Source organism: Polypterus senegalus, chromosome 4, assembly GCF_016835505.1.
Source record: "Polypterus senegalus isolate Bchr_013 chromosome 4, ASM1683550v1, whole genome shotgun sequence".
NCBI classification, from domain to species: Eukaryota; Metazoa; Chordata; class Cladistia; order Polypteriformes; family Polypteridae; genus Polypterus; species Polypterus senegalus.
This window is the reverse complement of record NC_053157.1, coordinates 59367935-59384677: the sequence shown is the minus strand read 5'-3', so window position 1 is coordinate 59384677 and position 16743 is coordinate 59367935. Positions and strand designations below refer to the sequence as shown.

At 34.3% G+C, this 16743-nt stretch overlaps 1 protein-coding gene across 3 annotated transcripts in view; it reads right to left on the bottom strand.

The window, feature by feature from the left end:
* LOC120527377 (AN1-type zinc finger protein 5-like) overlaps positions 1 to 16743 on the bottom strand; it is a 50710-nt gene that overhangs the window by 12752 nt on the left and 21215 nt on the right. For all 3 annotated transcript variants that reach the window (XM_039750725.1, XM_039750726.1, XM_039750724.1), the window contains 3 exons: positions 8574 to 8755; positions 3109 to 3220; positions 1410 to 1513 (listed from right to left, as the gene is read on the bottom strand). In XM_039750725.1, the coding sequence (XP_039606659.1) occupies positions 1410 to 1513; positions 3109 to 3220; positions 8574 to 8733 (376 nt within the window). In that variant the 5' untranslated portion in view covers positions 8734 to 8755. The remainder of the gene's footprint in view (positions 1 to 1409; positions 1514 to 3108; positions 3221 to 8573; positions 8756 to 16743) is intronic.

Genomic DNA, 16743 nt, shown 5'->3' with positions numbered 1-16743 from the left:
TAGGGACTTTAAAATAAATTCATTACATTTATATAGCGCTTTTCTCTGGACTTTTGGCATTACATCCTGGGTTAGTTCTTACTTTTTGACTAATGCTATTGCAACAGGCTTGATCTCTCTATGGTCCAAACTTGAAATGATCGGTTTAGAAAATGGGAGAATGAATGGCCATCAACTAAATTGTCACTTCAAAACTAAATAAAAATGCTTATTAATTAAAACTAAGCCCAAGACTCTTTTAGCCTGCAGTATCCAGCATGTAGTAAAAGCCTGGTAGCTTCCAGACAAGTTAAATGAATCTGTAATATGTAAATATATTAAAATAAAATATACACAGTACAGTATAAGGAAAGGACTACTTTTATAATTTACCAAGAATATGAAAATGATACTTAGTAAGTAATTTTAGAAGAGACACATGATTATTGATCTAGGAATTAAAGATTAAATATTCCCATAGTCTTGTTTTGATATTTAAAATGTAACAGTTAAATAAAGACAATGTTTATACAGCATAACTGGTGTTATTTTTATAATTTTATGTTTTTAAACTCCTTGAGTGGGAGGAATTAAAAAAGATCTAGAACTGGGGTGGGAGACATTGTTATTATCAACGAGGGTGGTGTTACTGTTTCACTGTAACAAACTTGCAGATTAAACATTATTATTTTCTCCCATATTTTCATTTATATCTCTCTGCAATGAGCATGACTATCTCTAACAGAGCTGCAAATTGAAATTCACACCTGCTACTGCTTATCCCTCTCATGGGATCACACTGATTTTTCTTTATTCAAAGACTACAGGCAGTCTGGACAGAAAAGTTAACCAGCAAGCTAAAGTAAATATCTGTTACTTGGGGCAAATACCGTCATTGTAATCTGGGAAGTGAGTGCAATAGCTGCATTATAAATGCTGAACACAGTTTCATAATAGATTCTGTTTAATTAGCCAAAATATGGCACACAAACCTTTGTTATCATATGTCAATAAGAAAAATCATAAACATCAACTTTCAAATATAAATTGTGCACTTCATTACGGCCTACAAACAAGGAAAATAGGTGACAAAAAAACAGTAAAAACAAAAATAAAACACAATTTACACACCATAAATATTTTGTCAACTTTAGTCAGGCTTAGTATGAATTTTTTATGACAGAGTGACCAATAATCTGGCTTTGTCTATACCTCTGGTGAACCTTATAAAAAATATAATTTTGATTGTACTCCTTGCACCAAAAACTGTACTTAATAATACTGGTGTACTAAAGAGAAATTCGAAAAGAAATAAAATGTTGGTTTCTGCTGCAGTTTGCTTTTATGACTTTCTTTACTGCCTCCTTACAGTTTACTAAAAGTACTCATTAAAAGCTACTGACATCTAAGAATATTTTTCTTAAATGTACCTGGTTCGGTAGCTTCAGTTTTTGGTGTTGTGACCTTGTCTTCATTTGAAATGCTCATTTCTGTCATTTGTTGCGTTACTGGCAAAGACGATGCTGGTGTGCCCCTGTTGAACACACAAAGAGTTATATAAGCTAGGCAGAATTCCCACTCTGGTCTCAGACAGCTCCCATCCAGCAAGTTACAAAAATTACCTGTATCTTAACAACTGACAATTAATCTGCTAAGAAAAGATTCATTATTAGAATGTAAATTTTTGAAATATTTCTGAACTGCAAGATATAAAGAAATGCAATGCTTCTGCCAGATGTAGGCTTTATAGGACCATGGTTGAAGAACCATACTTTTAAAGATTTTTAAAGACACCCTTTGCCAATTATTTATCAAGATAAGCATTACTTAACCTCTTCGATAAGGAAATTTGCCCTGAAATGATCTGTGGTTTTAAAGAATATGCAGCTTGTATTTTTGTAAGATATTGCACATCAGTATAAATTTTGTAATACTTGTCAAAACAATATTAGTGTTTGTCTTCCTGTGTAAGACGTGTTCATTATTTAACTTTCCTAGCATTTTGAATGAACCAAACAAAATTATTTGTTAAAACTGACATTTTCATAAAAGCAGTTTATTTTCAATATAAAGAACAGCTAAAACTGCTGCAGCTACTGCTAGACATAAAACATTTCAGCAAACATCAGGCACAAGACAGGAGCAATTCCTGGACAGGGTGAATTCCCATCACAGGGTGAACACACACACACCAGGGGCAATTCCGCATTGTAAGTCCAAATAACCCACATGTCCTTTGGACTGCAGGAGGAAGCCAGAGCATAGAGGAGCACAGGGAACAACATGCAAACTCTATACAAGAAGCCTCAGTGTTTAGAGGTAGAAGCACTACCACTGTCCTACAACATCAATGTATTTATTAGATATGAATATATTTTTTACTTGAATGCATATTGGGCTGTCCAATAAGCAATAGTATGCAATAAGGAAATATGGCAGAGAAGACAAGGGTGATACACTGAAAAGTAAACAACTGAATCTGCACCACTCAGTATCTGTGCCCAAATAAAAAGTGTCAGGATAAAAATTGTCCTAATACACCACTGTTGAATTAGAATGACTAACTTAAAAAAACTCATGGTAGGGAGAAACATGAATTATAAATAAATCTATGTAGAAACTATAGTTTAATTTTGACAGAACCATTTTTATATTATAAGTTTTGTTGTCACAAAGTATGTAAACCTTATTCAAACTACTCAAAAACTACAAATATTTATATTATTATATAACTTATTAGTAGTGGTTGTATTAAACACATGCACAAAGTACAGTAAAATTGTGAAGATAGTGCAACATAAGACTTTTGAATACACCACAACAGATAAAAATGATTTTTATTGGCATAGCTAATCACTATATTGCAGGTTGTTTTTTTCTTTTCACCTGATCTACTGTACTTAATGCATGGTGCAAAAACAAAACATCAATTGAAAAGATTTTACAAAAAACAAGTCTGCAGCAAAAAAAATAAAATAAAACAGAGCCAGTGACTCTACAGCTGATAAAGAATTGAAAAAGAAAAGCAAAATTAGAAAACTCTACATAATCTACTTGGAATAACTGAAAAGTCTAATGTAAAAAAATAAAATTAATTTAATCTATAAAAACACTATCTAATGAACTCACCTGGATGTATCCAATACGCTGGATGAAGTGGATTCTGAACTGTTTAAACTTGCTTCTATTCTCTGGATTGCACAGACTTCTGTTGTAGGACTACTGGATACACTATTTGTACCTAATAAAGAGGGAAAAAAAGGAAATTTGTTGAAAGTACAGATTTTTATTACTACTGATTGTTTATTATTAACTAATTACTATCATTGACACAATGTTTCAAGGTTCATTAAAAGTAAGCTTAAAGATAAACAGAATTAAGTCAATTTTCATGATAAAAATATTTGGGGAAAATCAACGATAATGTTGTATGCCTTTTTACGCTTGCACACATCTGCCTTTAAGTAAAAGCTTTAAGACAAACAAACAACATGAAGTAACTGAAACTAGTGCATCCTTTATAAAGAAGGCACATTACTAAAATATATGACTGAAACAAAAAATTACGGTACGCTAGAATAAACACAGCATCAAAACTGCACCATTACCCATTTTCTTAGTATGCTATAAAGTAAAGAAACATTTACAGAGATGTTAACTTGTTCTATCTCAAAACATACAAATCTGTGTATGGAAAAGAAAGTGGAAGTTGGGGAAGTATTATTTAATATTTGTGTATTAGCATCTTAAACGTAATGTCTTTGTACATGGACTTGTATATGAAATGTTTGAAATAAGTGAAAATAACCCATTAATAATACAACAGTTGTTCAGTTCAATATGATTAGATAGTACAGTGTTAGCTTAGTGGCAGTATGACTGAGAAAGAAAGGAGCTGTACTTTTGTTGGTTCAACAAAGACGAATACCTACCATTGAGTCCATTTAACACTAGAATTACCAAAGCCTACGAACAAACTTGTTAATCCAGCCCACATTAAATCCCTTCGCACCTCTTCATCAGCATCTCTTGTCTTGTAACTGTGCCAATCAAGACAAGCAGCAAGCAGCCTACTATTCCATCCCCCCACCACCGCAGAACAGACACAAAAGTTCTCCCAGTACCAGCCTTGTTTATCTGGAAGTGAAGTGCTGGAGTTTTAGAGTGGAAATAATAGATCATTACTTGGAACTGTTTCTACAATAATCTGTGTTAAGTTCCATATTGTTAACAACTGTTTTGATAGAAAACAGGCTTGCCTGTTTCAGTCTGAAAAGTATCTGTAATCTGAAATCTGTAAAGTGCAGGCAGCTTTGTCCAAAGTACCTTTCCCAGCTCTGCCCACTTTTGTTTTGAAAATGTGTAAATTAGCAGAACGCAGCCTGCTATAAACCCCCCCCCCATCCCCCATTCAGTCAGGTGACGGCATCACCCTGCTGCAATCCTCAAAGTACAAGTCTGTGTTGAAATGTTTATTTGGCAATGTGTTTGTAAGGAATCATATAGGTAATTAAATACTGTGATTTGAAATACATACACTTCATGTGTGTTCTGTGTGTACAACGATCTGTATAAATATAGAATGACGAAATGCAAGGCAAGAAATGCTGAACACATGGCTAAAACAGAAAATGTTTTCATATGTTATAGTGATAACAACATCATTTTCATGTGAAGTGTAACTGAAGCCCAAATATCAAATAAATCACCAAAGGTATAACAAAACAAGTATGATTTTATTCAAGAATAAAACTGAAGAAAAAGAAATTGCTCAATTTACATGTTACTGAAGCCCAACTACCAGCTGGTACAAAGTAAAAAATGTTATCATATGTGTGTGTTTGCACGTTTAATTTTCTACCAGTTGTCACATTAGTAACGCTGCTCTGTTACAGATATGCGCAGATGGTGCAGTGGATAAGTTACCACTTAGTAACCTGAAGGTAATAGGTTTGAATCCTGCGTCGTCTCAGCATTTAGCTCATTGAGTAGGGAACAGCTATTATTATCATATAATAAAAACATACATTTGATGCGAGTCTGTAACATTCTGTGTAAATGTATGGTACTTGTAAAAGATAGCGCTGAAGGGATAAAAGCAGACACACAAACGCAGCTTAATCATTTCTTCAGAGTTGAACTGTGATAATTGCAGCAGGATGATGCCTTCATTTGACTTAATAGGGGGTTAGGGTGTAGCAGGCTGCATTCTGCTAATCCACACATTTGCAAAACAAAAGCGGGCCATTAGCGCAGTGATAAGGAGCTACGAGCTAAAAATTCATAAGCTTCAGGGATTCTAGTGTTAAGTGTTAATAATATGGTCAATATATTATAACTGTGCATTTTAGTTTAAATTATTGTGTTATGTGATTTAAAATACAGTAATATTGCTTTGCTGTCATTTTATTACTCTGGATTTTTTTGTAAAATAATTACCAAAGCATTGCACACTGTAGCCAATATTTCCATTAGTAGACATATTTAGTGCAAGTTTCAGTTCATATGCAAAATCAAGTCACGGTTATTGACAGGAATAGAACTCGTTCGTAACTCAGTAGCCACGTCTATATTCAATGTTTATTTTTGCTTTGCTTTGTCAGACTTTGGGCTAACATATTAACTCAATGTGAAGAAAACATGAAATTCTCAAGCCTTCAAAAAATCAAGCCAGTGCACCATTGTCAAGTGTATTCAGATGGGATTGAACTATCAAATTAAAGACAGAACTACTGGATCATTGAATGACATGGGATGAAAGACCTTCAGTTCAAAAGTTTCATCCCATTTGAGTGCAAGATCAAGTGTTGCATGAAGCTCATATTTTTAATTAGAAAAATAAAAAAATAAAAAATATTGCCCTCACTGTTTTTTCACCTTTTTAAGTTAAGGGTCAAATGTGTCTATTTTATATATAAACATGTTAAACGTGTTAGTTTTGTATCTTTTTAGTAAACATGAAGAATTTATTAGAACATTATTTATTTTCTTTAAAGGTAAGTGTATTATAAACAGATTTTTGTACATGTTTTAATTAGTTTTAAAATACTTTGAAGGAAATTTTATTTTAGTATTTTTATGGTCACTAATTAATAATTTTACAGAATTTCATATTGTAACAACTATGGTCTGCAGTTTAATTATATAAATACTGCTTTAATAAATAACACAAGGTTCTACATGGCTGGTTATACAGGAACTTAGTGTAAATACATTATAATAGATAGAGCAAATTGGAATCTGAATTGGTAGCAGAATCAGACAGTTCTAATAATGTTAAAATCGGTGATCGGTATCGGCCCTCAAGAAACCTGAAAGAAGCATCCCTATCAAATACTGAGACATTTGAAAGACAACTCAAACAGAAACACAAGCGAAAACTTTGAAACAACATTGGACTGTAGAAGTATGAAGACACTGCATAGACACTCTGTATTCACATTTTCCCAGTGTCTGCTTGGATTATTCTCTGATTCTCCATTGGCTGGCGCTCTCTTCAGGGCTGGCTCCTGCATTGCACTTGAGGCTATAAACATATGCCACTTATAACCCTAAAATGAATTAATTCCACTATCCACAGTTCTATATATTCATCTATCTTTATGTACTTAAATTTTGTAGACAAATGTCTTCATGCAGGATTAGTGCGTGGGGAAAATTTTGAGGTTCAAGCCAGCCTACTTGATTAATTTAAGATTAATCTCACATCAGCTGCACACTATTTTGAAGGGAATATTGTTTTTAACTGCCACTGAGAACTGTGACGATCTAATATCCAGGCTTTAATAAAAAGAAGGGAAAAAAGGGAAAGAAGCTACACTACATATGTCAGTTATCAAGAATCGGGCTAGGTTTGTTAATATTTTTAATACTGCACCCACTGAGAGTTGCTGGAAAACAACTGTCCGTTGCTGATATTTTAACATCCTCCTATAAATGATATAATGCAGTTATAATGAATCAGACTTAAATTCAGATTTGTGTCAGAATTGATTTAACACTAGAATTACCAGAGCCTACGAGAAAAACTCGTACATCCGGCCCACCTTAAATCCGTTCGCACCTCTCCGTAAGCGTCTTTGTCCTGCAAATGTGCCGATTAAGACAAGCAGCAAGCAGCCGGCTATTCCATCCCCCACCGTCACAGAACGTTCACTAAGTTCTCCCAGCTCGTGCCTTGTTTGATTATCTAGGAGTGAGTGAACTGCTGGAGTTTTTGAGTGGAAATAATAGATTGTTATTTTCAACACATGCATTTCATGTGTGTTCCGTTTCTACAGTAATCTGTGTAAACACCTTGTTAAAACAGAAACTTTTTCATATTTTAGTAATAAATGTTACAAAATGTAGGCATAAACTATAGAATGTGTGAAGCCTGAAGTCCAAAGATCAAATAAACATTTTTACAAAAGGTTCAAGGACAATACAATGGCTTCTGTGGCGTAGCAGTAAAATTGGCTGACTTGTAATCAAGGGGCCACCGGTTTGATTCCCACTTTTTCCCAGTTTTCTCGTAGGCTCTGGTAATTCTAGTGTTAAGCATTCTATTATAGTAGTCTGAGAATGTATTTGGAATACACTATTTTTGTGAGTTACTTCCTACTTATCAGATTTTCAGCATGTGGCAAACTCTATTATGCTCAAAGGAGAAAGGGTTGGTGTTCTTTAGGGTTCAGTGCTGGGATTAATTATATTTTTGTTCATTGAATTGACATTAAGACAAACTGTTTACATATACCAATGACATTCACCATACCAACTTCACCTATTGCTTTATTAATACATTCCTTTATTGACGTTAAAAAGTGGATGAATGAAAACTCCTCATTATATTTGGAAAAAAAGTACTTCTAGTAGGCAGAAATTCAAGATAGCAAAAATAATAATATGAAGGGCTACAGCTTTAGCCTGCCTGCACCTTATGCCTAATATTTACTAGATAGTTTCTAATGTTTGATGTTTCAGAAAGTATACTGGCATAAGTTCAAATGATGATTTTGTATGTTCCTAGAGCAACAGCTGTTCTAACCAAACCAATAAAATCTTTTCTGTATGAAGTCCTGAGACTCATCAACTACTTGATGCAACTTTTTCCTCCTGGGATACAGGCCTATACTAAATTCATTCCATTTTTCAAGCAAGTCTTCTACCAGAAGAGCAAAGCAAGGAAGATGCTAGTAACAGCCTTTTTACTGAACACGTGCTTCAAGGTTAACATGCAAAACTAGGCATTGTTGACCTTTTTTGAGCAAATAAATAAATAAATACCCCCCACACCCAAGTTCCAAAGTAGTCGATTTGCAATTGAGTGTGTACCCCACCCTTATATCTAATATTATTGGCACGGATGATTCCATTATTGGGAACATCTGAATCATCACCCAATCCTAATAGAGGGGCACAGATTGAACATAAATAGAAAGATTTGTGACACTTGCAATAGACTCATAATTTAGCTCAACAGTCAGTAAGGTATGACGAGAGCACATATTGTGTAATTTTACTTTCACTGCACTCTACTAACAGTTAGCCAACTTGCAGAAAAAAATAAATAAGCACAACGTTGCAGAATCAAGACTATAATTAATACTTACCCATCGGGCTCATAGGACTCATTCTTCCACTGCTCTGCTGCCTTTGAAGGTATTCCTTATAGCACACTGAGCACATTCCGTTTGTCCTTGGATTCCCATAAAAGCCACAACCTGTGGCACACAGCATCGGCACTGGACTCTGGTTTGTCTCTTGGGCCATATCTATATGCTGTAAATGCAACCTGAAAAAATAAATTAAGATTCTATAATAGACCCAGAATCAATTATGAGACTGTAAAATAATCCAGTAAGTGAAGCTATCTACTGCAGAGAAAAACTGATTATGTTGTATCTCTATTTTTGAAATGCCATGTCTACAGATGAGGTACTGCTTCATCTACAGGAAGCATGTCACACAGTAACAGCAAGAGATGCATTACAAAGAAAAATGACTCTTTAGCAGACTTGACAAATTTAATGTTCATTAAAAATTGAAAACTATTCAGGCACAAAATCTTCTCATTTGTTACATTAAGTTCCTTTGCTTCTTTTTTCATCCATTCACTTTCTGAACTACACCATACTAAATACCACCATCTAGAACACATAAAAAAGATTTGAGAGTGACATGTATCAGAAAATGTATCAAGTGGCACCAATCAAAAGAGCAATTTGAGCCTGGGCCCTCTTTCTTTACACTATACCACAATGCCTCTGTTGCTTACTGTCATGAAATATGTTTCACATGAAGTTCATATTTCTCTCATTTTAATTTTACTTTCTGCTTAGTTTTATAAAAGATATGAAAAATACCCAAAACTGACAATCAAATGCGGAGCATCAGTAAGAAACAATTACTGTACATTTTCCTACAATGGTGAAAAAAATGTTTTATCTACAAAATACCTCATAATAATATGAGGCCATAAACAGATCTGCCTTCTTAGAACATACATTTACACTATTTCAATGCCTTACACTTAGCTATGGATGTGTGACAATGTCATAACCCAACTTGAAACAAGTGACACTGACCCCTGAGACTGCTGGAAATTATGTAACATTTGCATTCTAAAAGACAAAAATGGCTCACTGTTACTGCACAAATATGATCTGTACAAAATTAAAAATCCAATAGAATGAATAACCCCCACAAACATATAAAAGAAAACTGGACATGCCAACTAAAGAAAAAATACAGATGACCTGTAGAGTAAAGGTTTTTAACTCAGTTTTGAAATTACTATCAAAATGCAATAAAAAACAGCAATGGCCCTGTAGAATTAGAATTATGTTATTATTTTATTACTGGACATGTTATTCACTAATAGCATACATTCTAGGAATGCCTACAAAACTCATTTCTTTAATTATGACCTACAGGACAAAAGGACAAACTGCCAAGACATGAAAATGTGTTGATGATGGAGAAAGTGAAGTATTCCTATAGTTAAAAAGTGTATTCATAACAGGTATTCATAACAGCAGACCAAAAACTAACAGCTTTATTATGCAAACTACATACATTGATTACAAGGAGGTTACAGATCTAGCAGTTTTATTGCTCAATTTTCTGATGCTATTAGAGGTGGATCATATTGCATGTACTATTTGCTTAAATACTCTTTTAAAGTAAACAAATAATACATTTTAAAATGCCTATCCATATTGTTTACATTAATGAAACTTCCCAATTAAGGCTTTCCAGGGTTTCATTTACTAAACTTCAGGGGTAATACCAACACACAATAAATTGCAACCTCATTAATGTACACATTTAACAAATAATTTTTAAAAATTATTTTTACAATAACAAAACTATAACTTCAAATGAAAATTAAATGAAGGTGCACATTTAAGGACCAGACTTTGGGAATTAATAATGCAGAATATATGCTCTGCTGATTTTTTTTTAAATGAATAAAATCATTTTTGGCAATCTGTATAAATGCAGGTGTCGAGCATGTTAATGGGGCACTCAAATTAATCAACCAGAGATGAGAAAAACACAATTTGTTTTCCTAATGTGCAATCAACCACATCAGTTTGTAACTGGATGATTTTTCCCCCATTTTATTTTACTATACAATTGAACATAATCTACATTCTTGGAATGTTGACAAATTCAGTAAGTATAAATAAGATGAGGTCTGTCACTTTACATTAAATAGTTACTGTCAGCAGATGGTACGATATAGTTCATTACAGGTTATATCAGCAGGTTGTTTTAAAATACATCTAAAGCACATCTTTAGCAATGCATACATAAAGATCTGCGGGGTTGCTCTTTCATACTGTATACATGTCTCTATTTCCTCCTAGAATGCATGCCTCCTAGGCCCCAACTATGCTGACCAACTTACTCTTGGCCCACTGAGAAAGTGTGCTCCCACACTGCATGCAGACTCTATCAGCATGAGTGATGCATTGTGGAAAAAAAAAACTCACTAGGTACCATTACCTAGAGTCTTTCAGTATCTCCCAAAAAATCCAAAATTGTAGGCAATACCCTCACTCCAGCTAGACCTGCCACAAATCCATAATTCCACCTGGTCAATAAGTGGTAGCATTGGTAAATGCCTGGGACTGTGTTACCACTTTCAACAGTAAGACCAGGAAAGAGGAGCAGGTATCAGATGGTGGCTAACTCGGGTTTGAAAAGAGGTAATAGTGTGTTCTTATTAAGAGAGCTGGCAGCTTAGAAAGTGGCCAAGAGAAATGATCTTGATAGACTAGTCACTGTCTGGGGGTGTAAAGACATAGGAGTTTGAACCTGGGTCATCCCAAACTAAGCAATGCTTCTAGAGATTGGCATTGAACAGACACTAGGCTAGGTTTTAAATGGTGATTCAGCTCAAAAGATTAATCGGTTTAGAGTTAGCAAGGGGAGAGCTGTGACAAAGTCTCAGTAGTGGAAGGAAGGTGTAAGGATCACAAGAAAGAAAAAGGATTAATTGAAGGAATACTATCACTTTGTTTTGCCTAAATACTAATATGCTAAAACAAAACAATTCACAACAGAATACATCAGGTTTAAAATCAGATAATGAAGTTATACATAGTTATCAGTTTCTCCCTTGGGGTCCACAGATAGTCAAAGCAACTAACAATGTGACGGCATTAGCGTTAAATGTTTTTAAAACTTTAAAATAAAGAAGTGCAGTTTTAGATGTAAAAATGCCATTTCAAGCAGTTGCTTTTTAAGAAAGGACTAAAATTCTACATGTTCTGGTAACACTTTAGTTTAGGTACTGCAAAAATACATCTATTACTCGTTTACTCATTTGTAACAAGACCTTATTTAAGGCTTCTTTGGTGTTAATAACACTTAGAAAGCATCATTAAGGTGCCTATTCACTTGTGCAAGATGGTCACATAAAATAGCTTCACTTTGGAATAGTCAGAAATGGTTTACTTGAGACACATTTCTCTTGATATTGCATACTTCAATATACAAACTGTGAATCCTTCATATGCATAAGTAATTTTACCAGCATATCAAATACCACACTGCACAGAAATAAATAATGAACTACTGATTCTTTATAAGCATAAATGGTTTAAATAATACTCATCCTACAAACAATCTGCTACAACAAAATGTTAACAGTATACTAGCACTAACGTCTGCTGTTGACATTTTCTGTCAACTAAAACAGCTTACCTACAGACACTACAAGCATAACTAATTATCAGATTAAAGTTTAATACTTAAAAGTCTAGATAGTATAATTTCTCATATTCTGTGCCTAATGCTGCCAAGACAAGCTCCTGTACTTTTCCACCTTATTTATGGTGTACACAAATGCATGTAGAAAGTTGAAAGCTCAACTGACATTTTATGTTTCCACTTGGGTCTCATCCCTGACCAAAGTGTTTTCTCTTTATAAGTAAACTTTTTGTTGTTTTGTAAAAATGTGTTAAGTTTTTGTTTTCTTTACGTTAGCTTATGTATTGAATTCTGTTGTATATATTTTCTTCTTTATTATGTTAGTAACATATTTATATGTTGTGTCTCATGTTCCTATAGGTGGAGCCTTAGGGAGAAAGTCCCTTTTATACAGCAGCTTAGGGACCTTCCACAGCCTTTGGGCAGGGTGGCTAAAATCCACTTTTTCAGCACTGACATTCTCTTTGTTTGGTTGATTAATTATTGTAAATACTTTCTGGGTTTTTCTGGCTTTGCTTATGTTGTCTGGAATATGATTACTAGATTGTGGACTGACTTTGTTTATTTTTCAAGTCTTGCCCTTTCAGGCATTTCTTTTTTGCCTTTTTGCTGTGTTCTTGTTTAGAAAATACTTTTTGCACATTAATTCTCTCACTTTTCAAAGAACCTTTTGGTTATTTAGGGCCAGAGGTTTGTTCTTTTTCTTTTTTGAGTTTTTCTGATAAAAGTCTTTACTGCTTTGTTGAGCCTGTGCAGGCTGAAAAAGCCAGCTTCTTCACTTTGGAGTAATGCTGATTTTGAATACAGTTGTTGAATTTTGTGAGCCTGAGAATCTGAATATGAACAATAACCATGCAGCTTCAAAAACTGAATGGTAACTATAGGCACACTTTTTTTTAATATGTAAGATAGAAATTATTTTAAAAATCCTGAATAAATATTCAATTAAAAACAGTGCTGTGCCAGGTTATTCAGTTATGTCAGATAGTAGGCAATGTAGTCAACTGAAGTGACATGGCATGGAATTTATGTAGGTTTATGTAGGGTGCAGGGCAGATCTCTCAAAATATCACAGGCTATTCAACATTTGTTCTAACAATCAAAGAGAAATTACAGGTGTGGGAACCATGCTAACATCATATAAGCATTCTCAAGAGATGACAGCCATGTGTGTTTGGACATTATTCTACTGGAAAACTGCACCATGCAGACCATCAATGAAAAATGATACAATGAGATTCACTTGTTTGTATGATTAGGCTACCACTTACAAATAGACCAGAAATCTATTTAACCAATGGTTCCACACACAGAGACACCTGTTTTAATGTCTGAGAATGCCACATGGGTTACACTGCTGTCCACATAATCTCTGTATATATCTAGTGGTCATTAGATACAAAGTAGTACTGGCTGCTAGAATGAGATGCTAGCACAGAAGAGTTGCCAATATCAGACATTCAATGGCAGATGTTGCCATGGACACCATGAAAAGAGTCCCAATATCTACAAATTGATTGGCCAAGGCATAGGAATGTGTGGGGACCTCTGCAGAGAACCATATATCAGTAAATGCTTCAAGTATTGACAATTAGAGTTAAAAAAAAACCCTAGTTTGTGATTTTCGAGTTCTCCTGTGGTATTCTGCCTCCTGTCTTTTCAAAACCTTTCTAATAACTGCATAGGCTTTTTTTGTGATCATTATTTCCACCTGCTCACTGCCACATTTTAAACATGTGCTTCATTTTGTTGGGCTGACTACTGAGCACCACGCATACCAATAATTTAGTTCATATAAGTCAATAAACCAACAAACATTCCAAAGTTCTGTAGTGTCATTACATTTTGTGTTCAGCTGATCTGCAGCTCTATGAAAAAATGTGAGTAAAACAGATAAGCAAATCTAATCATTTGCATTCTTGGCTTTACTGATCTCTCAATAAAACTATGATATCACTAATTCCTGGACCACAGCTTTCCAAAGGGTATACGCATGCTACATTATTTGGAACATTAATTATTTTACAGTTATAGAAAGTAAAGAGTACATTTTACAAATTTTCGACTAAATATCTGGCATTTTCCTGAAAGTAAATGCACATTTTAAAACTCAAAAATGCCCAAATCGTTATTTTACCAACTAATAAGAAACTATGCACCAGCCTTTTTCCATCCAAAGAAAACTCCCATACTACTGCCTTCATATCTGAAACTACTACTTTTTTAATGTGATTATGACCAGCTTATTTACTGTTAAGTTGTTTCAGTCTTTCTGTAACACACTGATCTCATTGTTGCTCACTTCCTTAGTAATTACTCAAAGGAGTAATACAACTTTTGGCAGTTAAGTTTTAAAGGCAGAGAAACTCAATTTTAGAATAATTTCACATGTTATACACATGATATTTCTTCTAAATTCAGTTGGACAAATCATAAACAGTGCCATAACCTCAGATATACATATATATTTACATATAATGCTTAATTTAAAAAATATATTTACAAAGAATTGTTGTTTAATACATTTAAATTGAAAATGATAAATGCTGCTATAAAAAGACAATAATTCACCATTTACAGCCTCTGTAACAAGTAAGAAAATGCACAAGATACAACTTACCAAATAATACATTCCGAGAGCCACAGTGGCTACAGGTTTGCATTCTAACTATTTTCTCAATTAGTGACTAGTTTTTGCTACTAATTAACTTTTATTTGCTATTTAAGACTGAGACCCTTTAAATTAAGGTATAGCAGTGTCGGACCTCGAGAGCTGCAATGGTTTCAGGTTTTTGTTCCAACCCAACTGCTTGACGAGAAATCATTCACTGCTGATGAAGCACTTATTGTTTAAGTAAAATTTTTCTGCTTCATTTTAGTTGTCTCGCTTTTAAAGATTTTGAACCATTAATTGCTTATTTTAGTCTCAAACAGCGATATTAAATTTTTTAACTGCTCCTTATTAGCCATAAGGTACAAATGACAGTTCTACATTTAGTTTGTCTCCATTTCCACCCATGTGTATTTATCATTCACTATTTGGTTTAATTAAGTACTCAGAAGGAAACTAATTGAAAATCACTTGGATGATACATGCATCATTAAAAAGGAAAAAGAAATCTATGATTTACGAATGACCTGACATGGTAGAGTTAAACAACACTTACAAGCCATTAAATTAAATAAGGGTGTAATTACTCTAGAGACATTTGTTCCGTACCACGCAATTGTCCCCACTCTCTACTGGCCTGCATTCAACACTGCGCTTAACATGCTTTCGTCATGACCATGTGACTTCGTGTAAAGCTAAAACATCTGAACATGGAGTGACAGCATGTCAAAATGATTTTACTTATTTTGTGATTGTATTGGAGGTATGTAGGGCACGATAACATTCTACCCTCTTACAGATTTGTTGAGTGTGCAGCACATTGTTTTGCTGTTAATCGAGCTGCACATACAGTACGAGAAGATTGTTATGGTGAGAAATGAAGTTAAGGGAGGAATTGTAGCTTTTCTTGCCAACTACAATTCACATTCACTTGTAAGGTGATCATAAAAAACTGTTTTTAACTCAGAAAATATTGAATGAAATGAGAATTGCACCATCTGACTTGTTGCATCATTGACGTCATTTCTGTTTTCCGTGCTCTGGTAAGTTTAGTGACCACACCGTTCCTGAATGCTGCTGAACCGTGCTCAGGCCCACCTCTTCCAAGCGGGCCAGGGCCTAGTATGGTTGGCCCGGCACGGACCAATCTCACTAGTCAAACGAACTAGACTTTGCAGGGTTTACATGCAAACAAACGTGGATGGGCACAGAATGAATTGCCAGTGTGAGTACATCCTATAATCTGTTATTGGTGAGGATTGGCTTTTCATTAAGTAACTGGGTTGGAACAAAAACCTGCAGCCACTGTGGCTCTCCATGATCGGAGTTAGCCACCCCTGAAATAATCCTGTGCATGAAATGGCCACCTCAGAATATTCTGATCACAGTTTTAGCAAGAATTTTGTGCACAAGAATTCTACATATAAGAACATGACTACAGTATACTCAAGTCTAGTTCATTCAGTGTACACTTGTTCTTCATAATCATTTTGGTTAAAAATAATTAATCATATTACAGGAGTAGCATCTTGCTTGACAACTAAAACATTTCTCAGTGGCATTGTTCCTATATGTTTTTAGATTTTCTAATTCAGCAAGTGCTACATAAATATACTGAATTATAGTAACATGTGAAGACCACAATGCAGGCTATGCTTTTTACAAGTTGCTTAGTATGGAACAGCCATTAAAGAAGCACTGTCATTCTTGATATCCATGACAATTAATTTTATGATCAACCACTAAAGCAGATTTTATCAGTTTTTCTAACAAAACGGAAAGTGGCAAAGAGATATTTTAAGCGAGTCAATTATAAACATATCTTTTTAACTTTGTTTTATTATAGGACTAGGGGGTTTTGCAGATTTGTTCGCTGCAAAGTGAAATAGCTACTACAGAATATTTTTTAACTGAAGGAGTTTTGTAAACACATCCGCTCATGATGGCAA